The following is a 27,543-nucleotide window of genomic DNA, read 5'->3' as shown; positions in this document are numbered from 1 at the left end:
CATAACTTTAAGCCTTAATATAATGTGAACAGGTGAGTTGTATATAAATTCACCCTCAGTACAGTTGTCATGAACGGGGAAATTAGCTACAGAGACCAAAACTGTTTTGTACCAGGCTGTAAACATGTTTATTTCTGCTGTGAAGTTGGACATTTCAACATAGGGGCTTATGGAGATTTGTTCTGTAGCCAGCCTCAAGTGGACCACATTGACCTCACAGCTACGGAAGTTGCTGTTTGATGGAAATACAGGTCTGCTGGTCCACCACTTTGGAACCAGTGGTGGCCGTGATCATTTTGTCCAGAGCTTCATGGTCATAACTACTAATGATATTCCCATCAGCCTCAGCCTACATTTCATTTAAAAGTCTGGTGTGTATTATTCAGACAGCTTGATTGACTAATTACTATGTTCTCATTAGTGTATTATCACTTGAAAATAAGAATTATGTTTTGTTACCTATAAATCAGCTTTTTATATCTTAAAGACACTGCAGGTCAGTTTCCACAATGTCCAACATGTTGATTCACTGTTTTTGTGGTCACTGTAGTTTCTTTTAACAGAACAACGACAACTACAGGTAGATGCTACTAAATCTTACACACTGGTCCTTTAGTGAGTGGCTTGATTTTAAAAAAAACAAAATTCTGTAATGAATGACACCAATAGACATTTCTTTTAAAAGTGCTACAGAGCGCAAAAAATAACTTTATTACCATTTTTCACCTAGTGTATTCACTGTTTTATGAATTTCACATGAGGGATTCTGAAACATTTGCAGGGGAAAACAGTCGCTTCTCTGAAACAAAATCTTTGTTTTGGGATCAGAATCTGGAGTCTACAAAAAAAAAATAATAATCACATTTGGGTTTACAAATGATTGAATAAAAAATCATATCAGTAAATTAAAGACAGGGGATTTTAGGATACAGTTAGCTCTCATTTCACAATTTAGATTTTAAGTTTTATTTGTCTGCAGAAGCGGGCCAATACAAATGATAAGAATATGAATCCATGTCATCTCTATTGAATCATAAATGCATTTCTTCAAAGCTAATCAGAAAGAAAAAAAAAATTAGTTGTTCTCCACACACACACACACGCACACACACATCTTTATGCCTACACAGCTCATAAATACAATCAATCTGATATACAAATATTTGGATAGATTTATTTTTAGCGACATTTAAAATGCAGTTTTCAATCCCAATTCCTGCTGTTTTCCCGGACATCACCCCTCGTTTTCAGTGAGAGTCGAATTCCTCAGAAGAGAAACTGAAGCCTAACTTGGACGAAAAAACACCCTGACGCATCTTTAAAAAGTCAAAGAGTTGCTGATGGACAGGGAGGACACTGAAATAAATATCTGAAATCGAGCAGCGTCCTAAGAATGCAGACTTTCTCCAAAACTCTCAGGTTTGTGAGGCCAGTCCCTCTCCTGCGTCACTCCAACATCCTTCCTTTACTGGAGGGCGACCGAGGGGGAAAAAAAGCAAAACGACACAGCAGACGATGCACTATCGACACGATTCATCCTCACAACAAATTGCTATCTCCAGTTGACAGTGAAGAGCTGCATACGCACATGCAGTTCAACAATATGAAATTAAAAAGGTGCCACTTTCTTTCTACCCATCACACATACAATCAATCAATCAAACAAACATGGACATTTGGACTTTACACACACAAAGGGAAGCCTAAAAAGACCTGGCATGATCATTCTGTTAACAGTATTACATGTGAGGGGACAACTCAGGAGGAGGAGGCGTAACATTTATTGTATACTAAATTATGACTTCATGAACATACAAGTCTGTGTATGAATGCATCGATGGATAAACCTTTTAAAAACCCAACTGTCTTGTTTTCTGTTTGGATGCGAGGAGGGAAAAGCCCTTCGAGGAAAAACATCGTGCCTGTTCAAAAATAACAGCAGTGAGAGAAGTTAATGAACCAAAAGAAAAAGACGAGAAGAGTGGTTAAGCTGTTTGCCATCATGGAGACTGTGATTACGCTCTTCTTAGGTGCAGGCAAAAAAAACAGAAGGGTTCCTTTAGACAGAGAGCAGTATGTCCATGTGCTTCATCTACTTCCAGGTAGGATAATCACTCCATCCAACAAGTCTGTTCAAACAATCCCTCTGCAAGATGGTTTACTTCAACACTGGGTACTGGCGCTGACCGCCCAAACGCCCGACGCGGTGCCCCCCTCCTGATGGTGCACTTGTCTGGGAAGCATAGGGAAGAGCATTATGACGTGTAAAAGAAGACAAACGAGTATTTAAACTGTCTTTTTTTTTTTAAGCCACACCTGTGCAAACTGTGCAGGGTTATAAAAGGTGACGCCCCCAGCAGGTGCAGCTCCCTGGGCGGGATGACTCTGCAAAGGACAAACAGAGTTAGTGCATTGTTTGTAGTTGCGACTGTCCTGATCGTTTCTATGGGTAGAGACGGAGAGGGAGATGCAGTCCTAATGCCAAACAATGCTATGACGACGTTATAAAAACAGGGAAGGAAAGGTAATGGCAAAGAGGATCCACAGTGAGGCAGCATTACAAACCACTGTTTCACTCATTTTTAGTAACCATGCAAGCTCTATGACGGGTTATTGAAGCTGTGTGTTCCCATGACGACAAGCAAGGGAGGAGGGAGGGTCATCCTGCAACTGTCTCCAACGTGCTTTACTCTGATCTATGGCTCACAGTTACCCATCAACCTTTAAAGCGGATGGTTCACTAACATAGCATTCACTTTGTTTACCTCATGGGGGTGCTAGAGGAAATGTCAGGGGATCTCCAGAATCATTAGGGTTCAACATCTGGGCACTCTGAATCTATGTGCCAATCCATTGAGTAAATGTTGAGCTATTCCACCAAATGAAATAAATTCAAGTTTGGACCTGCTGGTGGCACCACAGGATTAGTCATGGGATCACCGAAGTCATTATGGTTCATCCTCTGGGCACCATGAATGTCTGTACATTTTTGTACCATTTCTTCAAGTAAATGTTAAGATATTTCACCAAATGCAATAAATTCAAGTTTGGACCTGCTGGTGGCACAACAGGATTAGTCATGGGATCACCAAAGTCATTAGGGTTCATCCTCTGGGCACCATGAATGTCTGTACATTTTTGTGCCATTTCTTCAAGTAAATGTTAAGATATTCCACCAAATGAAACAAATTCAAGTTTGGACCTGCTGGTGGCACCACAGGATTAGTCATGGGATCACCAAAGTCATTATGGTTCATCCTCTGGGCACCATGAATGTACATTTTTGTAGCATTTCTTCAAGTAAATGTTAAGATATTCCAACAAATAAAAAAAATTATAGTTTGGACCTGCTGGTGGCACCACAGGTATAGTCAGGTGATCACCAGTCATTAGGGTTCATCCTCTGGGAACCATTCAGAGTCTTCTAGCATGGCTAAAAATAACTAGAGAACTACATTCTAGTCTTTAGTTTAAATTTGTTGACCGTTTTCCGGGTTTGGTTGTTCACGACAGATGCAGAGTTTAGCAGTAACGCTGGAGACAGCAGGCAGGTGAGCAGGCAGACATTCTGGGTTGGATGGGCGGTGAAGCTTCGGGTGCAAACGGTGAAGCGTGCTGGTAGTGATGTGGCTGAAGCTAGGTGGGTGGGGCAGGCAGGGGTGAGAGTGGACCATTTGAGGCCCAGCCAGAGGTACCTGGTTTAAATGCTGACTCACTTCGCGTGATAAAGAACTCATTGAGCTAGAACGTGAGAGCTAAAGACAGCAGGAGGGAAATAAAACAGTAGACAACAAAAACACAAAACCAACAAAACCCAGATTAATAATCTCCCATGCATTAAGATTAGAGCTCTTTCCACCAGTTCAGGATGAAAATAAACAAATCAGTGTTAGAAAATTATGATTCTTGAAGAAACAGACACGGATTACAAATGGAACAGAGATTTTAACATTACATCAAGGCTGCGCATTTAGCATGATTATGGGCAAAAGACTTTAAATTGACATGCATGCATTCTCATGTTCTTTCACACACCCTTCTTACTTATTAACTTCATACAAATAAGCAACCTGCACGCACTGGCTGTTAGGCTGTCGAGCATCATGATTCAGTGGTGGCATGATGGACGCATTTGGAACAATGTGTCTTACCTCTCCGGACTGTGAGCCGTCAGGCACGGGAGGTCCCTCTGGTGCAGGTGGTAACAACGTTGGGTTGAACATCTAAAAAGATTAATTGAAGAAGAAGAAAAAGGGGAATCCAGATGAGTAGAGCTTCAGCTATTATTCATATGGTTTTGTATCTTGAGTTTAAACATAAACACACCAGGGTTCATCAATATAGATATACCTGTGGAGCAGTGCTGGTGTTTGGTGAATTCTGTTCCAGATTCCCTCCTTCACTGCCCTCTAGAGGTTGTTGATCGTCAGGCGCTACACCAGAGACACAAAAATATATTTTAAACCTTTAATTGTACAGTGGCTCTTCCTTCCAGAATCAAAACTAAACCATCTCATTTCACACTTGACCACACACCTGAACTAGGCACAAATAGGTTTGCGGGCATGGGCATTGGTGCCAAAGGAGCAAAGATGTCAGCAGGAGCGGGAGCTAATCCGCCCAGTTTAGCAGTTCTACTGGGGTTCAGAACATCCACGTATCTGCTCCTCGTGCCTGAGAAGAAATAAACACATCTGAGTGACACAGAAACAAAGCAAACAGCTGACAAATATATTATGTGATGTCTCTGATTAGTTTTTCCACAGCGTCTAAGCCCTTAATCGCACCTGCTTTCCTGGAGAACATGTTGACAGGAGGACCACCACTACTACTTGGGGGTGCAGCGGGCCCTCCAGGGCCAGGCATCTGAGGCATCATGGGGAAGCCAGAGGGAGGCGGTGGAGGGGGCTTACTCTGACAGATCATAAAGAAAACAAGAACATCAGGACTGGTTGAGCTGTGAAGTTTTCAGTTTCAGTAGCTCAGATTAGACAACAAAAGTCTTTAAAACATTTACAGACCTCCTCTTCTGGCTCGTTCAAGTCGACCCACTTCTGCTTCTGTTCATCCCACACGATCTGACAATAAAGAGCATAACCCTCTTATCAGTGCTGCTCATTTGCAGTACAAGTACGTAACAACCTGTGCAGAAATGTTAAAATAAATACAGAGAAACCTGCAGAGAGAACAGCTAGAACTTACTGATTTGTTTTTGTCATCTGGCAAGTGAGCCTCATTCTGTCCCCTCCTATAGAGCCAGTTTAGCCAGCCACCACCACCACCACCACCCTGTGTGAAAGAATCGCACTAGTTACTAATGAAGGCTGCAGGAGCACCATCTCAAATCACTGTTTATGTGAGAGTATGAACCTTTTTCGGGGAGTCTTTCTTGACTTTCTTAGCCTCTTCTTTGCGTGGCTGTTCAGGAATCGACGGCGGAGGTGGAGACACCTGCTTGATGGCCGAGTTGCTCCGCTCTCTTCCGCCGGAGTGAGTGGAAGATTCAGAGGTGGTGCGAGAGCGACGTCCTGAAGGCTGTAGACCAGAAAACAGAGATAGTTTTTGGGCTGTCTTTATGTGCAAGTTTATACAAATAAAATAGGAAACACAAACACAAACGCACCATATGCATTGAAGATTGTGAAGTAGTCCTCGATCTCCTCCCAGGACCCTGCAGTGCCAGAAAAGACAAAGTAGTTAGCATTTTCTATCAAATTTAAAAGAAAGTACACGTCTGTGAACAGAGAACTGTGAGTAAGAAGGTTAAAGGACATTTTGTTTTAGATATTCAGACAGCTAAATACTGACCATGTAAGCCATTTTGTCATAGAAGTCCATCTGCGCAGGTGTGAAGGATCTTCTGGGTGGGGAGGATGATATCGGTTGACCAATGTGCATCTCTGTTGGGGTGTGGGGTTGCTGCTCTACATGTGGCATATGCCCAGGAGAAGGAGGCATGTGGTGGTGGTGGTGCTGCTGCTGCTGTTGCTGCATCTGGGGTGGCGGGGGATTCATCTGTACAGGTGAATGCGGCACCTGAGGGGGCATGTGTGGTGACATTTGGTCCACTTGGTGAGGCGGAGGACACTGCTGCTGCTGATTGGCTCCTGGATACATTTCTGACTGCTCGGGTTGAGGCTGGAACGGAGGAGGGGCGAAGCCAGGATCCTGCGGAGGGTAGCCTGAGAGGGGGATCTGGCCTGGTTGTCCACTTGGGGGTACTGGGTAGAACTGGGGCACATCGTTGGAGGGTAGAGGCTGATGATGGGCCATGCCATCTTGGAGGATGGAGGTGGGAGCTGAGAGAAAGTAGAATAAATTTGCTGTATTTTGAAGCTGGTTTATAGTAACAGAGCACCACTATGTAGGTACACACAAACCTGGAGGCATCAGCTGTACTCCCTGTGGTGGAGGCCCGGGCAGTAACGAGCTCATTAGTGGGTTGTCGGGCGTGGGGCCGTCCAACTCCACAGGCATGTTGTAAGGTTCAGGTGGACTGGGATGGTCCAAGTCAGAGCTGGGGCTGCTGCAGTCGTACTGTGTGGGAGTTGCTCTGTTTTCGTTGTACGTAATGATGCCCGTCTAAAGAAATAAAAAAAACAAGCACGAAACATTTGTTATGTGGGAACAATTTAGAGAATAATTCAAAAACACAAACGTAAATTCAAATTCCACAACCTCTAAATCAAATGACGTCTTTTTACGTCTCATTTCTGAAAAGTGATTCTCAAACTACAGTTACAATTAAAGTCCATGTAGCACATCGTTTAGAAAGATTTTCAGACGACCTTGCCTGGGTGTGACCAGGTTGGATAGATCTGATATAATGACCGTACAGAGAAACACTGTTGTAAACCACCAAGACTCCCGTCACTGATGTCTAACGTTCTGTTATTAAGCAAACTGGATCATTTATTTTCTCTATTAGAAGAACAAACAAACTGCACTAAAGCTTTTATTGATGAGGAAGATGTATTCGCTCCCCTTCCGACAGCTACTGTATGTCACATGTTTTGTTGCTCTGATTGGTTGTGGTTCTATCCAGTTTACGTCCAGGGGCATTTTGGTCTGCGCCTGTTGATAACGGCTCTTGTAAAATCGGAAATGAACAGACAAGTTACAGGCTGTTTTGCGTGTTGGGTTAATTAGCACGACCTGGCACAAGCACACAAACATTTCCCCTCCTCTTCCTCCTCACCCTGATCTGTCCATCCAGCTGTCTGAGGTGAAGCAGCCATTCGGGCTCGTCGAACAACTCCTGCTCCGGCTTCTCTTTCAGTTGTGGATCAAAGAATCGCAGCTTTTCAGACATCTGTCAACAACAACAACAAAAAAATTACATTTGTTAGAATATTAAAACCGGCAACCTCGTGTTTAAGAAACATTGGGAAAGACAAGACGTGGGGTGAGTGCGTACCTGGATGATTTGGCTTATGAAAACAGGAGAGTAGTAGGCGGGCTGCATGAGGACAGTCCTAGAGATAACTTCACAGTAGTGGAAGGCTTGAGCACTGAGGCCTGCTTCAGCCAAGCGGCATGCATAGATCAACTTGAAGACCTAGGAAGAGACGATGAGGAGCACAGGACAGTGTTATTCCACAGTAGTATCATCTTACTAGTCTGCACAAACCTGTTTAATATCAGTGGGATCAATTATTAGGTTTTTAGGACACCTCTACAAGAAACTGTGTCAAAACATCTACCTGGAAATTTGGTAGAGAGCACGGCTGGGAGCCCAGAGACTGAGCATACTCGTAGGCCTCGGTCCTCTGGATTGCTTCATTGGTCGCAAATTGGTAGAAGGGCAAACTGAAGCGAGGAGACAAAGATTTGGTTATACGTGTGACATGTTATTGTATTATGCTCCCTTAGAATGAGTATGGGTGTGACCGCTCTGTCTCTAACCTATGGTTGGAGCCGAGCAGAACCATCTTGGTGCTCTTCTTTGTGAAAACTCCCAGACCAACTTGGGCCATCAGGTAGCAAAAGTGCGCAGCGTCAATCAGCCCCTTGGAAGCTGCAGCAACACAAACAGACAGTGCGCAGACACAGTGTGAGACGATGAGTTTGTTGTGCTGAGAAATAAAAAAAACAAAAACAGTAACACTGCCTTTCAAATGCGACCCTACCGAGAGTGTCACCCATGGTGGTGATCGTGCGAGTATCCAGGTCCAGAGTGTGCGTGAGGTTGGACAGCACCATGGCCAGATGAGGGCGCCAGTCGCCCCACTTCTCCTCTCCGCAGCACTGTATAAAAACACAAGAATAATATCTCAACCAAAGTGGAACAACGCTACCCTATGCAGTTTCTTCAGAGGTTATAAAGAGAGTTGGCTTACAGTGGCTGATGCAGGCATCCTCCCTGACATGAGCTGGTACACCGTCTGCAGAGGGTCATTGATGGGCAAACTGTTCGCAAACCTAAACAAACAAAGACATATTAAGTATTATATCTATATAAGAATGATCACAATAAAGCTGCAACCACTATTTAATCTACGTTACCTTGTCATGACACGTGCATGCGTCCTATTGTCCATTTTACTGGCTAACAGCAGGGCGTGGCCCCACAGACCTCCTTTCATGGCTGCTTCTAGCGCATCCTATTCACACAGAAAGACAAATCGATTTCAGATTTCATAAGATACTAGTTTAACGACACACAGTTCCACACAGTTAAAGTGTGAGAGAGTTATTTCTTCACCTTCTTGCGGCCAAACAGCAGCAGCTCCCTGAAGCGTTCAGTTTCCTTGCCCACGTTCTCCGGCACGGTCATGAAGGTGTCAGACAGGAGGGACAGCGGCCCGGCTCCCGGCTCTTCCTCAGCTCGTGCCAGAGGTTCGTTGTTAAAATCAATCAAGTTGGCTTCGTTGGGACTTTTCCCCGGCAGCCAGACGGAGCGGTGCTCCTTCAGCAAGAGGTCAGCGATGTCCGTGCCGACCACAGTCTTCAGAAAAGAGTGAGAAAGTTGTTTCAGGCAAATATACAACGTCACATCTCTGCCTTTTATTTCTAGGTCAGACATATTCGCAGTTATTTCTGCGCGGTCTTACCCCGTTCTGTCTGCAGAGCAGCATAATGAAGTCCCAGAGCAGACGGGCAGAGTCTCTGTCCAAGAGGTTGTTGTCACGAGAACACTCGAGCGCTTTGTTCTGGGAGAACTTTATCACATCCACCTTATGGGTCTCCTCCCTGATAGACAGGACACAAGATGAGTCAACCAACAAATACACTATTTACTCCTAACTGTTGTATTATACATTTATGTTTTCAGCAGGGACCAATGGACAGACAAGAGAAGTACAGTAGGTAACAGACTGCTGGTTTCTGTCTTTCTTGTGGGGTTTACTGACAGTAACAAATAGCTCAAGGATATTTGTGATAGATGGAAAGGACAGAGTACACTTACTTAACAAGAGGTCCAGGGAAGGCTCGTAGTTCTGTCTGATCCGGGGTGTCCTGCAGCATGGTCTGCAAATACAGACAAGGTTTAAAATACTAGTTTACACTGTGCTGAACAATAACAAGAGGCCTGTAGTTTAAGGAAACACAACTCATGACATCAAAATAAGAGTCTCTTAAAAATCTACCTCCAAGTTGTAGATATCAACGAGAGCAGGCTGTCCAGCTGAAGGTAGATTGGGCAGAACCTGAACCAGATGACCACCAGGGCCAAAGCGGGCACAACGGTGGGGCATGGAGAACTTCTCTGGGGTTGCAGGACGAGGTGGAGCTGAAGGGAAAGAGACAAGTCAGACTAAGAATGTGGAAAATCAAATATTGGTTTAATCGGTACTGAAATTTGTTGGCGTCTTTAAAAGCACCACTAAAACTTAACGACTGTGTGCTTACGTTGCTCCGGGGTGATCCAGGTACTGTCTGCTGTGTACTCAGAGGGATAGTGGTACTGGCTGTAGTTCTGGGAGACATCGGTCTGGTTTGGGTACTGTCCATACGAGTAGTCCACAGCCAAAGTGGACGCTGTGGTGTCGTAGACTGCCGTCAAGTCAGGCTGGCTTCTGTATACCTGGCTCTGCAGGGTGGGAAGACAAACAAGAAGAGATCATTATAAAATATTCAAAATAAAGACCAACAAACATATAGTATATACTTTCAGAAAAGTTGTCATTGACATACACGCTATGTTTCTACACAGGTGACCATCCTGTCAAGGAACTGTTACTGTTATCATGAGACTGCTTGAAAGCAAAGCTAATACTCAAGAGTCTGCTAGATGGGATGATACGGGAAAGTGAGCGCTCGCTGCGTGTTGGCAGCACCGTTAAAAAGTGATAAAACGCAACAGAAGAAGATCCCTTAAAGCGATAGCTCCGCATTTTGGAAAATACACTTATTTGCCTTCTTGCTGAGAGCGAGATGAGATGAGATCGATACCACTCTGATGTCTATGAATATATAAAGCACTTTCCTGCCGTTTCCAGTCTTTACACTAAGTGAAGCCATCTAAGCTGCTGGCTGCAGCTTCGTGTTGTGCAATTCGATCTCACTCTTCAGCTTTACAGCAGAGTCGGCGAAGTGTCTGAGACGCTGTTGTGTACAGATTTCTTTCCAGATCAGTTCTGATGTTTAGAAACACAACAACTCACTGATTGATCCAAACAACACGCTGCCCTACTCTCAGCATTTTAACAGGAAAATACCTAGAATCTGAATACAGCCCATTTCATAATAATCTGAAATGAAACACTGAAATTTTAATCAGTTAAAGTGAGCTTCGTAGCAGCGTAAACAATGCTGTCTTTATATTTTTCTTAGAAATCCACAGCCCACCCATTGAGGGCGTATAAGGGCACTGTGGCTGCGTCAACAAGAGCATCACTGTGCAGAAGAGAAGCTTAGCAGTGATGTAAAGTACGCTGTACTGAAAGTAAAACCAGTTAAATAGAAGAAGTAACCAAAATGTAACAGGAAGCATGCCGATGCATCAATACTGGAAACATTTAGAGACGCCGTATGAAAGATTCAGGAGCTGAGGCGCTGCATCACCTGCCTTAGAAGGCTCTTAAGTAAGTTATTTGCCTTTGGTTAGGGAGGGTCTTGGAGAGGGGCTGAGTTGTGGAGAATCACCAGCAGGTTCTTCTTTAAACAAAACAACTTTTCAAGCATTTTCGAGACAGTTCAGGATGTCATAGCAGGAAACTCTTGCAGTATCAAGGTGCTGCTATTATGCATGCGTCCTCCTGTGTTTTTTTGGCCTTTGACAAGTCAAAATGTCTGCGGGGCAACCAGTTAAAGTGCTAAAGAGAGCCAGAAGTGTTGCTGTTAAATATCCACGAGCGCCCTGTCTGAGAGCGGCATCTAAAACCTGCCCAACAAATATCTCTGAGCCTTGAAATCTGATGAAAACAATCCCGCATGTTTACCTGCTGAGACCGCGAGCTGAAGCTGCTCCGTCTGCTGTGGTGGCTGTGGGAGCTGTGCACGCTGTGCGCCGACTGCTCGCTGTGGACGCTGCGTCGGTCGAAGTCGTCGCCGTACGCATCCCCGCGGCGGCGGTAATCGTCGTCGAAACTGGCGTCGTAGCCAGGATAGTACTGCCACTGATCCTCGTAGCCCTCTTTCCTGTGAGTACAGTGTGTTTGTAAATCAAACAGCAACTTTGTGAAGCAAAGTAGCACGTAGTCAATGAAAACGCAGCAGAAGAAAACAACAACAAACAACACTTTAACTAGCAACAATTTAATTAAGTGTGCAACTGGTTTCCAGTGTGTACCTGGGTGGATACATCTGATTATAGTAGTTGTCTCTGCCTCTGTAGCTGTCATTGTAATTAGCCCAGTAGGACTGATCATAGTATCCTCTGTATCGCGGGTCATACTGTCCGTAGTATCCTTCAGAGGGAGAGAGGGAGACAGAAACAAATTCAGCGAACAGGAAAGTGAAAACGCATTCTGATTTGTACGAGTTAGTAATGACAGCTTTAAACTCCGTGACTCATACCTGCATAATCATAGTGCTTGGCGTAATCTGCATAATAATCACTATAGGCACTTCGGTTCGCTCTCTGGTAATCGTCAGGATAGCCTTGCCTGAAGGAGAAAACAAACCAAAAGGTGAGAGTTGCAGGTCAAGTACAAGAACTATCTCGAGACCAACTTACCTTCTCGGTATTCTTTAAGTTAAGTAGAAACTACGTGAGTATATTACTGACTAAAACAGCGCTGAGTTGACATCCATGACTGACCTGGATGAAGGCCTGTCAGAGTATTGACTGGTCCTGGAGCTGGGTCGCTCTGGCTGAGGCTCTCTGTACTGGTAGTTTGGATCACGATAAGCTTGGTTCTGCCCTTCGTATCTGCCATACCAAGGATCTCTCCTGTATGAACCATCCTGAGAGACAGAAGCATCGATTTTTACATTTCATGGCAGCACATCTTTCCCAAAAAAAAAAGTGTTGATTGAATTCAGTCAGAAACTAGCAGATAAGTAAAAGAACATTCCACATACTTGGTAATACTGCTGCGCTCTAGGATCCCCAGGTGGAGGTGGGTACTGGCCAGGAGGGTAAGGTGCTCTGCCATCAGGGTATTCTCCGTAATTACCATAATAACCACCATACATCTGCCCTGGAGGAGGAGGAGGCCCGTAACCTTGCTGGCTGCCTGCAGAGGAGGGTGGTCGTGGTGGCTCTGCAGGAGCTTGCTGGGAAGCTCCAGGAGGTACTGGTCCTCGAGGTCCTGGAGGGTATGCAGCAGCAGCAGCAGTAGTAGGAGGAGGAGGAGGAGCGCTTCCTGCAGTAGACCCCGGTGCTGGAGGCAGATACTGGCCGTGGGAGAGTTGCGCTCCACTCATCAAACCAGGAGGAGGAGCAACGTTTTGTTCCTGCAGTGCAGCCTGAGAATCTGACATCTTAGGAGGCTCGGCTGGCGGCGGTGGCTGGGTGTTTGCAGCTGGTTGGGAGGGTGTTGGTGGTACCTGCGGGGTAGATGAGGGGGCTGGGGTCTGGACAGGGGCATTACCTTTTGCTCTTAACCCCTGCTGAGCATCTTTGGTGACCTGTAGGTAAAATCCGTTACTAGACTGCGGAGACTCGTGCAGAGAGGAAGGATGGCCAGAGGCTTGGTTTTGGGCTTGTGATTGGTGCATAGAAAAATCAAGCAGTTCATAATTTGATGGCTGATTATGATTAGAGACAGGAGCAGTCACAAGAGAAGCTGGCGGATTAACTTGGAGAGCAGAGTGGCTGTCTCCAACCACTGATTGACCCCTGGAGAGAGGAGGGCGGAGCGGCTGAGACTGTGGCGGAGCTGCGATGTCGGATGTTGCCGCTTCAGCGTTGTCTCGGGTCAGATTGAGCGGACCCTGATTAGACACTGAAGTACTGAAGCTTATTGGTCCAGGGACAAACAGTGGATTCTGATTAGAGGTTACTGGAGGGGGTTGGGACATACTGGCACCCTGCCCCTGTGAGAGTGATCTCACGAGTGGGGTAGATTCTCTAAGGCTACTTTGACCGGCAGCTTGAGCGGGGGTGCTGGGGGGAATCACACTGTAATTGGACACCGGCGGGGCAATCAAAACAGGCTGGTGAAGCGAGTCGGCCACAAGGAGAGACGCATAGCCCAGGTTGCCTTGAGAGTCAGCTGGCTCTGCCTCACTCACCTTTGGTGGGTTCTCTAGGTTCTCTAATGGTTGCTGTGAAGTCGGCTGCATTCGCTGAGGGGGCTGCAGGTCCAGCGGGCCGTCCTCCGGAGGCTGGATGACGTCGGCGCTGGGCTCACGTAAAGGGGCGAGAACTGTCGGGGCGGCGGGGGCTAGGAGGATGTTAGCGCCCAAGCTTGCGGGATCGCTCTGAGCCCACAGAGTGGTGGCGGGGCTCTCACAGGGCCGATTGGCTCCAAAAGCGCGGGATGAAGGTCGAGAGTGAGAGAGAACCACAGGGTGTGTCAAATGGGGCACACCGCCTCCAGCCACAGCAGGCAAGGGGTGACCCGGTCCATAAATATTTTCCATATTATCCGGTGGCTGCTCCAGGTTTCCAGGTGTCGAATCTGCACCGCCTTCCGCTACCATTTTAGCCCTATCGACTTCAGGAGGACGCACCCCGACCCCATGCGAGCGCACCGGTTCAAACGAGCTGTTGGCGCTGGCCTGAAAGATACCGGTTGGTTTGGGAGGGCTAGGCGTGGGAGGCCACATCTGCTCCAGGGAGCTCTGCTGTGCGCTCCCCATGTCTCCAGCGGGAGAAGTGTCAATCTGCTCAAAGTAGCCTCCAGCGACGGCAGAGAGGTTGGCTTCGTCGGTGAGACGTGGACTTTCCTGCTGAATAAAGGTGCCTACTACTCCCTGATGCCGACGAGTGCCGGTCGCGCTTCCGTGGCTCATATTGCTATAGTTGGATGACACGCTGGCGGATCTCATTGGCCTAGGAATAGAATCTGGAGTCTCCAGGTTAGGCCCGGTTTCATATGGGTCAACTCCGTGGGCTGTGGCGGCGGCGGCAGCAGGGCTGCCGTGGGTGTCATGGGGTAATACCTCCTGGTTCGGGACACACTCCAAATTCTCCACGTGGTCGTAGTGGGAATCTGGGGGCTTCTGGGCTATAGCCTGTGCTGCATGGCTGCCGTCATTCATGTATGGTAGGTGTGAATGATCTTGCAGAGGAGGTCCTTGGTAATCCAGTGAAACGTCTGCATGGCCAACGTGGGCTTGCGGGTTGCTGTAATGCTGAAAGGATCCAGGACTACCGTTCACTGCCTTATTTCTCTCTCCAGCCAGTGTTTCTTCATTTTCCACATCATTGTCTTTAAAGAACATTGAGAGTGTACCAGACTCCTGAGAGTATGGGACTGCGGCAGAGGCAGAACTAGGCCCAGGCCCGGTGTTGGACGCATGTTGAGATCCAGCAGATTCAGGCCGAGGCTGAGGGTGGCCCAGGCCTGTCCCCATTTGGTGGTAGCCCGAGTCCGGTGGAGGTTGGTTGAACCACGAGTCCTGGGGCGCAGAAGTCTGACTGAAGTAGCTCGGAGTTTGGAAGTGGGAATTGTGATGTTGGGGTGGATTTGGGTCAGGCCACTGAGAACTAGGGGGCCTTGCAGGATTCTGGAGAGGAAGAGGAAGAGGAGCCTGGATCTGGGAATGTCCAGGTTGTGTTGGAGGTGTGGGGGTGCCGTGATGAGGTGACGGGGTGTGGGAGGGGTACATTTGGGCCTGCGGAGGTAAATTAAAAGGCTGTGGTGGAGGGTCACTCGTAGGCTGGAAATAGTTCTGAACTGATGGAGGACGACTTCCATGATCGGGGGCCCACTGGGAAGAGGAGGTGGTGGGAGGCACAGGCTGGAAGGGCACCGGCTGAGGAGGAGGCTGTCCTTGGTTAAAAGGTGTAGGGGCTGAGGCCACATGTGGTGGCTCCGTGGCCACTGATGGCATCTGTTCTCTTGAATTAAAATAGCCCGGTTCACTATGCGAGGAGGATGCATACCCTGCAGGGCTGGGTGCGTGGAAAACACCCGGGGATGCTGCGCTGTGAGGGTTGAACAGGGTCACCCCTGGCAGAGACGACGGCGGGGGGCCAAGGGGAGCAGCTGGGACATCCTCCATGGTATGTGGTTGCGGAGGCAGCCCTGAGCCAGCTTGAGCGTACATGGAGTTAGGCGGGGCTTGCATTGGTGGAGGGTTGCTGTTAGGTATTGTCGGGAGACCACCTGCAGCCACGGGTGGAGAAGCTCTAGCAAAAGCGAAGGGGTCTGTCATGGGTTGAGCAGTGGGAGGCATCGCGGCGGCAGCAGCAGCCGCTGCTGTGTACTTGTGAGGCCTGGTCCTGCGGAACATATTAGGCCCGGAGGGAGGCGGGCCAGAGGCTCCTGGAGGTCCAGTTCGAGGAGGGGGCTGCATGGCCGCAGAGCTAACAGGTCCGAGGACCAAGTCACTCTAGTAGAAGTCACTGAAGAGACTTGAGTCAGGCGAAGCTGTGCAAAGAAAGGGAGAGAGACAGAGAGAGGGAGTGTTTAACAGGAGCTGCACCTGCCTCCGATTGGGAGTTTACCACACCTTTATTTGTGACCCTTTGTAAAACAAACAGGTACAACGTGGCAACTTTTACATGAGCACTGAAGACGGCGTGACAAATAAACACATCAGTAGAAGTGGTTGCAATGAATGCCGACAGATGGGTTTTTACTTTTAAAGCTCGGGGTAACGGATGCAAACGTGTCACCCGAACAAGTGCAGCTGCAGCGAGCTCATTTCACAGCCGAGGAAAAATCAAAAAAAGCTTTTGGTTTCAAAATGATTTTTGAATATATAACAGAGCAAATCTAGTTCAAATAAAGGGGAATGATGATCTTGCGATTTAACTTTTTAAAACAGTAACTTGCTTGCAATCACTGTCAGCAAAGTGCCGGTGAGATATCTTAATAGAAATAGCACAAATATAAAAAACACATAAGTGAAGAACAGCTCTGTCGCCCCGGGATGTTGACCTGCTTCACGTTGGACTCCGACCACACTATCTGCTGAGAGAGATCCCGCATGTCATCATCATCGTTGTCCTGTATATCCCTCCCTTCTGTAATCTGAGACAATACTTTTATCCTCAGTACTTGGTTGATTATTTAGGTTATAGATATTTCTGTCTGTTTATTGTTTTTTTTCCTAATTCTGTAGTGTCTGCTACACTTTCCTCTGCTGCTGTAACAAGTACATTTCCCCATGGTGGGATGAATAAAGTATATCTAATCAAATCTCTAGTTTTTTCATGCAACTGCTCTGTTGCCTTAACAACTGTTGTTGTTGTCTGTTTCTGTTTTTACTCGGCTCTGTGAAGCTACAGCTCTGTATGAAAAGGTGCTATAGAAATAAATAAAGTTAAGGAAAGATAATAAAACAAGCAGCAACTGTGTAAGAAGGAGAAGCTCCGCAGGTTTTTTATCCCTGCTGCTGTCAGACTTTACAACACCTGATCATGTCGTAAAATTCTATTTTATTTCATTTATACCTTTGCAGTTATTATTTATACCATGGTCACTTTCTTTGCGATATTTCTCACAATACTCTTTTTATACATCATGCCACTTTTTATCCTCAGTACTTGTCTGTTTGAAGGTTGATTGTTTTTCGTGTTTATTGTGTAGGTTATAGATATTTCTGTCTGTTTATTGTATTTATTGTGTAGGTTATAGATATTTCTGTCTGTTTATTGTTTTTTTTTTCTAATTCTGTAGTGTATGCTACACTTTCCTCTGCTCTAATTGAAGTTGTTGCACATTATTCAACTGCAAATACATACATATTGTTCTTAATACTTGTTTACATGTTGTTTTTGTTTGTTTATACACAGGAGTATTGTAAGAAAATCACTTCCAGCTGGGATTATTAAAGTATTTCTGATTCAGATTTTTTTTTAAACACTCTTTATGCCCTGATGGGATAACTTACAAACATCAGACACTGCTCACCTGTCAGTCAGGGCATTACGGGTGAGTAAAAAAAGGAGATTAATAACAAAATAAAGGGCAGGTGATCCCGGATCTTTCAAGCTCCAGCAGGAGCTAACGTCAAAGGCTAACGCCGGGTTGGACCAACTAACCAACTAACCAACTAACTAACAAACTAACCAACTAACTAACTTCATAACTTCTGATCTCCACACTTGTTTTACTCTCCTCTTACTCCCGCCGGTGTGACACGACGACAGCAGACAAACGTTCACACACTTTAAGTCCAGAGCTAACGGTGCAGCAGCTACATGTCTTTAAAAAAACACTGATATCTTTTTAAAGTTTTGTTGTTTTGAAGCTTTTAAATAAAAAACAAAAAGCCTGAAATATAAAACACACACATGTTTGTACGTGTTAAACGCTGACAGGGTTACAGGCGGTTACAGGTCGTCGAGCAAATTATTTAACAGGTTCACTAGCCGTTAGCACCGCGGAGCTAACTAGCCTGTGCTATAAAAGCAGAAACAGTTTCCCCGCCCGCCGCAGACAGCGGGTTCAAACAATCAGAGATACCTGTTAACCAACGAGGGTGTGTGTACTCACTCTTACCCGGTGTCGGAAATGTGTACAAGTATGTTTAAATTCTTACAAATGTCCAGGACAGCGGGTCTGACACACCGCCACCATCTTCAACGAACACATCCTACTAGGCTACGTGTACATGCAGCGTCACGGGCCAAACACCGTGACGTCCCGGCGGGGCGGGGTTAGTTAAAGGTCATTTCTGTGTAAAAAAATTATTTAATTGTTTCATTTTTTTTTATATATTATATATACTATATTTATATATATTATTTTTAAGAATTATGTGTATAATAATGTGTATGTGTATATATATTACTATTGCTTTTTTGATATTTTATTATGTATAGTTTGCTTTATAGTATTCCTTATTCAAGGTTTTAATAAATTCCCATAATAACTATTACTACTACTTTTCCACAGACAGACTCAGGAACTCACACCACCTCTGCTAAATGCTGTGACTTTCATTCAGTGTCTACAGCCTAAGTTTATCTATCTATCTATCTATCTATCTATCTATCTATCTATCTAAACATGAAAATATATGAATATTATATAAACATAACTACAGTCAAAGTTATCACTTATTTGTCATATGTAAAGATGTATGTTTATATTATAGAGTTTTGTTTTATGGAGATGGTGGTGGAGAGTATCCAAATTAGTCCAATCTGCATTAATATGTTTTTATGTGCACATAAAAACATATTAATGCAGATTCCTCAGTTCATCGTGACTCATTGAATGGTTTGGTGAGTATTAAAATGATTTAAATAAAAAAATACAGGCAACAGATCTCAACCCAGTTGAACACTGATGGACTAATTTGGACCACTAATTTGGATATATATATATGAAATAAATGTCCGTGTATATGTCAGCTGAGGGAGGCATTATAGAGATACACATACTTCTTAAATATAGTTATCTACGCATTAATGTTTGTTTTGTTTTTTGTTTTTTTATTGTTTCTCCTCGTGCATGTGTATATGTATGTGTGTATTGTATTAAGTGTATATGCAGGTTTTATTTTGTTTTGTTTTTTGTAATACAAAGTCAGGGATATATTCTATTTATCTATAAATATCAGGAATATTTAAACAAGTTGCAAGGAAACTTGGTATTGTGACTCATTATTTAAAGAGAAGGGGTGGGAGTTTATAGAGTTCTTCTTCTTCTTTCTCCTTTTCGAATATGTATACCTATGTTTAAATGTTTTGCCTTATTTTTTATTTTTTTTTGCATATTCGAAATAAACAATCAATCAATCAATGTTGCTTTATATATCAATTTAGATTTTACATATATTGTATCTACTATCACTTAATCTGGAATATAAGGAAACTGGTTTGCTCTATTTGGACTGATTTATGTGCACTGTTGTATAATAATGTACTGCACAGAGCTTTGAAACTTATACTGTTATTGTTATGTTTATTGTTTATTGTTATGTACCTGTGTTTTGAGCTGCAGACAGGTTAATTAATGGAAAAAGCTGAATAAATATAAAAATGTTGGGCAGGCCCAAAAGATCTAAACGAAAAAACATTGAAAGAACGTTCATTGTTGGGGCATGAAAGCCAGGAGTTTCAGTCACATGGACTTCTCAGCTGGCTTCCTTATATTCCAGATTAAGTGATAGTAAATACAATATATGTAAAATCTAAATTGATATATAAACATGAATGCGTAGATCACATCATTGCACATTAGAAAGACAAGATACTCAAAATATAAGATAAGATGTGACTTATGCAACGCATTTTAGTTTCAAAGTTAAGAACCAGCAACGTTAGAGGAGTGCAGGCATGAGATTTGTCCACTGGGTGGCGCTATGGTGTTATCTACATATTATCTCACTGAAGATAAACCATGTTAACCTCACTGGGAAATAATCTGCTTTTGAGTTCAGTTCATTGCTGATTATGTCATGCAACCACATACTGTATAAGAGTACGTAGACTAGCAGTGTATGAAAATACTATGCAAAACAGCGGTGTCCAAACCTTTTTTAAAGAGAGCCAGATTGAAGTGATTGAAAAAGATGCCCAGAGGCCAATACTAACATTTTAAACATGAAAAAATACCAGTAAAAGTTACATAAAAATGCAAATAACACAGAATAAATTGTATGGAATATGTTAAACTTGGATGGAGTTGTTACAAATCTGAACCTCATGTTCATTTTACATGATTTATTATGAGTAATGCAAAGTCTGTATGAGAGTATGCAAACATTTAAGTTTAAAATGTGTCACTCTTCCTCTTGTCTTTAACAAAATCATTCAGAAAGTCATATTTTGTGTCACATTTCTAGTTATATAACAGCAGCAGTTATGTCCTTAAAGGTTCAAATGCTTCGTTATGAAACAAAAAATTCAAATCTTCCAGCCATACAGTATCTGACAATCCTAGCAGGCCATAAATAATATATTTAAAAAATGAAGCTTCGGGCCACGTAAAATCTGACTGCGGGCTGTGATTGGCCCCCGGGCCGTACTTTGGACATCCTTGATGTAAAATATATGAAATTTCTTTAGCTTACTGATACATTATAATATTTCTTTATACCTATTTCAAAATTAATGATTTTTTTAAAGAAGAATTTAAATATACCATTAAATAAAAACACTGTATAATGTGATGACAGTTTCACATTCAACCACTATCTCTCATTATGCACAGTTTACAGTAAAATGACATACCGAGGTCTACATCTGAAAAGTCATTTACATCAGAAGAAGAAATGGAAAAGAAAAAAAAAACACCTCATAAAGTTACGGTCAAATAAAACAAGTGAGAGGAACTCTCACTCAAGATTTATGTCTTGTTCACACACCTCCTTTTCCCTTTTTGCTCAGACTTGTCAACCGAAACCAATCCTCCCACCAGACTGTATCTAGAGACTACAGGCCACGGGGCAGGTTTGAACAGACCTTCACGAGTACGCCTAAAACCCCCTGGCTTGTCTTCTTGGTGCAGCGTGAGTGTGTTGAGTAATCCTGAGCTCACTATGTGTGAAGCTTTGTTTCACTGTTTCAACATTGTTTAAGTATTGCTGCCTCAGAGTTGATGTAATGTCATTTTAACAGACAATATATTGATAAAAAGAAGAAATATAGTCATCCCTTGTAAGAATTATGCAAGTATAATGATGTAAGTGATATATATTAAGTAACAAGCGCCAAATCATAACAGATGTTATCTCATAACACTTTCCATATAGAGTAGGTCTAGATTGTATCTTTATAATATTATTTACCTGGACCCATCAGTTCCCACCATGTCCATGCACTTGGTGACAGTGGCAAGGAAAAACTTTCTTTAAGAGGCAGAAACCTCTGAGAGAAGGACCCGGCTCAGGGTGGACGGACATCTACCACAATTGGTTGAGTTAAAAAGGGAGGGAGACAGAGATGCACAGCAGCGATAATAATGAGTTTTAATGGAAATATGACTAATAGTAGTAGTAATAATAAAAGTATTTGTAGTGGATGTCAAGCTTTACCACAGTGCAGCGCAACCACAATCCCACAATTGGCGAGAACCAGCAAGACAAGACAAAAACTCCAAGGAGGAAGCTGAGCTGATAACATGCATTAATGGGACATGAATGTGTTCAGATGGAGAGTGAAAGAAGAAGAGAAGAGTTAAGTGCATCAAGGGAAGTACCCTGGCAGTCTAAAGCCTAAAGCAGCACAACTAAGGGACAGTTTGGTTTGTCCAGAACCAGAACTGTGAGCTGGTTCAGGAGAGGAGCTTAATGGTGCCTGGTCATTACATTCTCCTCTGGATTTTACAGGTAGTCAGAAGCCAAAATGGGAGAAATATGATCTCTGATCCTTGTCAGTACTCCTGGCACAACATTAAAGATTAACTGGAGAGCTTTAAGTGACTTACCGAGGCAGCTTGATAATAAAGAGATGCAATAATCCAGCTTTAAATTATTCCAGGTTGTTTTGACACGATCACTTACTTGTCTACTTTTTTGCACCGTAACTGTTTTGCACCGTAAAATATTAAATGATCAAACTTTTTTACTTTATAAAGCACTTTTTTATACATAATAACAATAAAAACACACACAAACATATCTGTTAACTTCCATCCCACTATTTAGCATTTATAAACAGTGTGCATAATCTTTAATAAATGGTTTATAACATGCTATGATGTATTTCTAAGATGATATAAGGTATTTTAAGTGCCTAATGCCAAGAGTGCCTTCCAGTGAGCACTCATGTGTAAATATATTGACAGTTGTTTATATGTGCTTATGAATTCATAACCAAATTAGTCAGGATGTAGTGCCTGTAGTGGCTGAAGTTTCCCATGCAGCTACAGTATGAACACACACACTGTTTCTCACACCTAGAATAAACAACATCTGCACCCTCACCTAGAGACACACACCACAGTCACACGCCTCACTGCTTCCATTTTCACACTTCAACTTCTGGCAACCGCAATAAAGAAGAGCAGGCAGTTAGATTCAGTTGTTTTAATTCAAATGCACAAGTCTCATGTTTAAATGTATGAAAAGGAATACGCTATTTTAAACTGAGAATTCTTCAGGGACCCTTGTTAACTCTCCTGTTGAAAAGCGGTGGTTGTGCCTCCCACTGAAGTGACACTCAGCAGACCTCATCGCCCCGACACACTCATCCGTGGTGTCATCTGCGATATCTGCGGCCTAAATGACTTCTTGTGGGCACACTGCATACGCGCCACTGACAGCGTGTGTCCTCAGAGACTCTGCGCACCCTCTCATTAAGGTTGTGTTTACAGGAAAGCCAGGAGAGTGGTTAATGTTTGGTTAACCACTGTCTAAATTCCCGATAAGCCCCCTGGATATCAACCTGAGCCCCACAGTTTGTTAATGGCACAAGGGTCTCTCTGAACAATAGTCCCCCAGAGAGAGTTCAGCCTTGCTGAGGCACGTATGCTGTAATCAGCTGTCAGGTTCAGCAGGTGTGTGATGCCTACGATAGAAGCGTAGTCAAAGAAGGAAACAACACGTATTTACAGAGCCTTGCTGTTCTTTGTCTTTCTCAATCTCTCTCACACACACACACACACAGTTGTGGTTAATAGAGTGATAGTAAAGATTGTGTGGGCAAGCGTGGGCCTGATTTTACACTACAGGATGCAAAGATTAAGATGATGTTAGAACATCTCCTATCAGAGAATCTCTCAAACCCCACTTCATAATAAACCAAAGTGAAGTTGCTTGCCTTGGAAATCCACTCACCTCCCCTGTCGGGGTTCTACAATATCGTTTGCAGAGATTCAGTCTTTTAGAGGGAAGCAGAGCTATTAAAGTATCACAGTTACAGGCCTGAAATGTTGCATATTCACATTTTGAGTATTCAAAAGACATTTTGATCTGTCAAAGCTGGATTTTCACAGTAACAGGGGCTCAAATCCATTTAAGTGTCCAGGTGACAGTGAACTGGCACGCACAATAGCAGGACATCATTAATACACCTGTAAGTTTCCTGCTATGACATGGCAAAAAATCAAAGTCAAAATGCTGCTTAAGTAGCATTACATAAGATATATTATGATGTATTGTTAATTGTATTGTGTGTCCTTTATATAATGTTGGGCTCTTTAATATGTAACAGTCCTTCAAATTTAAGATTTAAATCCTTAAACTGGAGGAAAAAAGTGTGATACTTCCCTCTGAAATGAAGGGAAATAGAAGTGTAATAACAGTAATAAATAAATAAAATGAAAATACAAACAGGGTGATCTTTTGTTTGACACTGTGACATGATGAGGATGTTTGATGCTATCAACTCTTGTCTCAACTCATTTGAACTTATTAATAAAAGTAGAAAAATCACTGACTCATACCTCTACCTTCAGCACACATTATGACAAAGAGAAATCACAATAACTCACTGATAACATCTGAGGAAGCCATGTGAACCAGCATGTACAGTCCCGGTGCTGTGAAGTGGCGCTGCTCGATCAAATGAAGTCATTATTATGGTAATTATACACGCGTGTGTTATTCCATATAAATGATGCTTGCATGTGAACAGGTCATGTTGCTCTCGGGGTTCCTGAGAACACCACCAGACGGGGGCGTTGTTGCTCAGATGATTTCCCGTAAGAGTCAGCTGATTTACCAACAAGACTCATGACAAAAGCAGTGGAATAAGAGTGTTGATTCAGAATTAGTTTTGATTTTCACAATGAGCTTTTTGATCAGAGTTTGTTTTTTTCATGCTGATCTTGTTGGGTTCTGTCTCTCTGTGTGTTTGTGTGTGAAAAGAAGCAGTGAGAGTGAAATGCAATGACAGATTGAAGGGACTTTATTAGATTAGTGTAACGGTCCTGTATCACATTTAACCATCAATGAGCACTGGATGCAATTATCACGTTACGAGATTAGGGATAATTTTGTTTTGGTGTTGATTAAAGCGAGAGTGGGAATGGGAAGAGACGATGGAGGTGGAAAGTAATGTTTTTACAAGTGGAAGATGGATTGTTTTACCAGCAACAGAGGGAGAGGCTGGGGGTAGGTGGGACAAGGCAGAACGGGGGAGTGTAGATGTCACATCTGTTCCTGCCACTCCCTAGCAGGCCTCAGAGCATGGGAACCCTCAGCAGCTCCAGTGGGTTGCAACAGGCTTCCCTTCATTTATCAATTTAAAAGGTGCCATACATGTGTGAATGCTATGTATTTGGGGATACTGAGCAGAGTTCAGATCCCGTTCTTCTCATCATCCAGCTGGAAGACTAAATAAACTCTGCGTGCTTCGTCTTTGGGCACGGCAAGGAAAATAAAAGCACCATCAGTCATCAGCATTTCATGCATGCCGTGTGTTCTGTCTATGTGAATACATCCAATAAAAGTATCTGGAGCTTCCTGTCTGTGGCTTGTGGCCGGCACAACGCTTGGTTTGCCAAAGAAGGTTTTGAGTTTCCCTCACTGTCTTGTCCCGCGCTGGCCCCCCAGAATGTCAACCACCACACTTTAATAAGCCATTTCACAGGGGTCAATTCTCCTTTCTCCACGGCGTCAGCTGGGTCACCCCTTCCTCACCCAAGCTCCCCCGTTGGCATGTGTTCAGCCCAGCGTTGTTTACTGGACTGAGCATTTAGAGGGGTTAGCGTTTCACCATGGCAGCTGTTGGCACCATGTGCCTCCCCCTCGGGCGGCTGGCCGACGGCACGCAGGCCACTGCTTCACACACACCCTGCAGCATCCCCCTGAGGACCCGGCCCTCTCCCTCGCCCCCCCTTTACTTGGCCTTGGTTGAAACCAGTAGCCTTGATCGGATATCAAATACCACTTTAATGTGAAGACAGGGTTCTGGCTTTTAATTGATTGCTCCCGGATGCTGTTCACAGTCTGCAGCCAATGCAGCTCGAGCTTGAAACTGTAAAATCCATGTCAACGAGCCAGTAGTCAGTATTCATCTGATATGCACAAACTTTATCCATTCTAGCACGACAACTAAATATCACGTCTGTCATTAGCAGGATTATGCGCTCCTGTCACTGCATTTTCCATGTCACCTATCTCAGTGACTGGCCTGGCAACTGTAAAGACCACCAGGGCTCAAGGAGAAACACAATGTGAAGTTTCAGCTCCACGATTTATTGCCTCTGTTTTTAGACACGTTAGCTTGGCGTGGCTAGAGGGATGGTGGCAGTTTTGTTGTTTTGGCTGGTCGGTTGGGTTCACCACATTGGTGAAGACTGAAATATCTCAACAGCTATTGGATGGTGTAACTGGTCCAATGAAATAAAGGCCACGCATCATCCAGATGTCTTTTGATGTTTTAACTGATCTCCTTCTCTCTGGTTATCAGACACTGTGAAAACTATGTGAAAATGAAGCATAAAAATAGTTTCAGACATACATCTCTTAGTCATTTTAAAGTCTCTCAAGCTTCAAGTGTTACCACAACAGAAAAGTTAAATAAAATTACCCAAATCACATCACGCTGTCTATTTCAAAGCACGTCTACAGACATTTTGCACAATTTAAACAAATGAAACTCAACTACCTTGTGTGCAACTTGGACCACATGCAGAATTAGGGTTATTTTGGAGATGTAGGTTGTTCCTCTGCATCCATGTTAGTTCTTAACTAAACTCTGGTCATGTGACTGGTTTCTCTCTGCATTAAAACAAATAATATTTACAGAAAGAGGCTCTAAATTTTGAACCAAACATCATTGTAGGGTGATACATTTTCAGTCCATGTTCCCTTTTAACATCAACTTGTTTATTACATTTTTAATGACCAGAAAAAAAATGTATTCTTGCATAACATAAACAATAAAAAGCAACCCAATGAAACCTGTCTCAAGGACAGTTACAAATGGATTGTCATCAAAGACATTCATGGTCTGAGAGGATGAACCCTGACTTTGCCACCAGTAGGCTGACATTAATGACACTGGTGAACCTTTTCTTGTGATGTCCTGTGCTTATGAGCAAATGTTCAACTAACATGTGTTACCATTTAGTTCCTACCACCACTGTGCCTCAGTGCAGCAAAACACAGCCCTCAGCATGACTGTAGACTCTTACTTGTTTAGGAAAAAGAAGGAAAGAGAAAGCGACAAAAGAAGTTCATATCAAAACTAGGACAAGAGTAGATGAAGATGTAGAGGGGAAAAGGGAAAGTATGTGACCTAACTGTGACATTTAGTTCTGCAAATAAGACATGGCTCGCTAATTAGCCAATGAACCAGTCAGCAATTTCTGGCGGACTAGTGTCTCATCTTCTGCTGTGATTCAAGGTGACATGGAAGAGAGTCACACGAGCACACACAAACAATCTTTAAATATAAACCCACTTGAGGACATGTTTCGAGATCCTAACATGTTTGTTGAACTGTAGTATATCTTTATGATTGGCAGATGGTTATGTTTTTGGAGAGACCGGGGAGATTGTGAATGTCGGTGATCTCATCCTACCCACCCCAGAGAGAGCCTAGTGAGTCTTAGGAGAGTGGTGTAGTGAAGCAAGGTCAGGGTGACAGTTGTCAGACCCCCATCCATACCATTTGGATGGAAAGTGATACCACAGACAGCTGACACTGCTTGTGTCACTCTCAGGGTTAATTTGGAGCATCTTAACATTCACTTTGCTCCGGACAGATTTGTAATGAACGTGGAACTCAAGGGTGAATGGAAATCTCAGCATCTGCGTCTCCTTATACTCCCTCCTTCTCTTTCTCACACATATACACGCACCCATGAATTACAATCAGCATCCCGAGGCCACAAAACAGATTCTTGAGGTTGTCTTGTAACCACAGAGTCATGCGGTGTCCATAACTCTTTGAATTATATTCACTGTGGCAAGGCCTGTCAACCTCCAGCATACGTCCTGCCACACCCTGAGGTCTGAATCATGATGAGAGACCCCTGGTGAATGTTTCCCTCCTTCGGCTTCATATCAGGAGGTCCTTAAAATAAACAGCGGGGGGAAGCGGGATGAGGCCGTCTGGACACCAGATATTCAATCTTCAATGGGACCAAAAAGTTCCACACACGCCTTTAGTGTTTGGATTTAAGGCGGTATACG

The 27,543-nt window shown here is 43.8% G+C and overlaps 1 protein-coding gene across 6 annotated transcripts; it reads right to left on the bottom strand.

The window, feature by feature from the left end:
- Window positions 1-676: 676 nt before the first annotated feature.
- Window positions 677-18,134, bottom strand: sec16a (SEC16 homolog A, endoplasmic reticulum export factor). 6 transcript variants are annotated; one of them, XM_010737856.3, is made up of 31 exons: window positions 18,049-18,134; window positions 12,469-15,929; window positions 12,206-12,351; window positions 11,962-12,050; window positions 11,735-11,852; window positions 11,385-11,583; window positions 9,853-10,033; window positions 9,591-9,733; window positions 9,410-9,471; window positions 9,054-9,192; window positions 8,705-8,947; window positions 8,506-8,603; window positions 8,340-8,421; window positions 8,130-8,247; window positions 7,906-8,017; window positions 7,704-7,809; window positions 7,418-7,558; window positions 7,199-7,312; window positions 6,381-6,582; window positions 5,809-6,299; window positions 5,624-5,671; window positions 5,371-5,535; window positions 5,203-5,289; window positions 5,022-5,078; window positions 4,788-4,914; window positions 4,537-4,674; window positions 4,351-4,433; window positions 4,152-4,223; window positions 3,696-3,755; window positions 2,317-2,385; window positions 677-2,233 (listed from the first exon to the last, which is right to left on the bottom strand). In XM_010737856.3, exons 2-31 carry the CDS (start codon window positions 15,853-15,855, stop codon window positions 2,159-2,161), a joined length of 7,152 nt encoding a protein of 2,383 aa, XP_010736158.3. In that variant the 5' UTR covers window positions 15,856-15,929; window positions 18,049-18,134; the 3' UTR covers window positions 677-2,158. The 6 variants fall into 6 exon arrangements, with proteins under 6 accessions (XP_010736158.3, XP_019133946.2, XP_027137781.1 ...); XM_019278401.2 differs by having other exon boundaries at window positions 3,717-3,755; XM_027281980.1 differs by having other exon boundaries at window positions 18,009-18,128.
- Between the last annotated feature and the right edge of the window lie 9,409 nt (window positions 18,135-27,543).

The sequence above is a fragment of the Larimichthys crocea genome, chromosome IX (assembly GCF_000972845.2).
Source record: "Larimichthys crocea isolate SSNF chromosome IX, L_crocea_2.0, whole genome shotgun sequence".
NCBI lineage: Eukaryota > Metazoa > Chordata > Actinopteri > Sciaenidae > Larimichthys > Larimichthys crocea.
The sequence above is the reverse complement of the archived record's forward strand: the minus strand, read 5'-3'. Positions and strand labels throughout refer to the sequence as shown.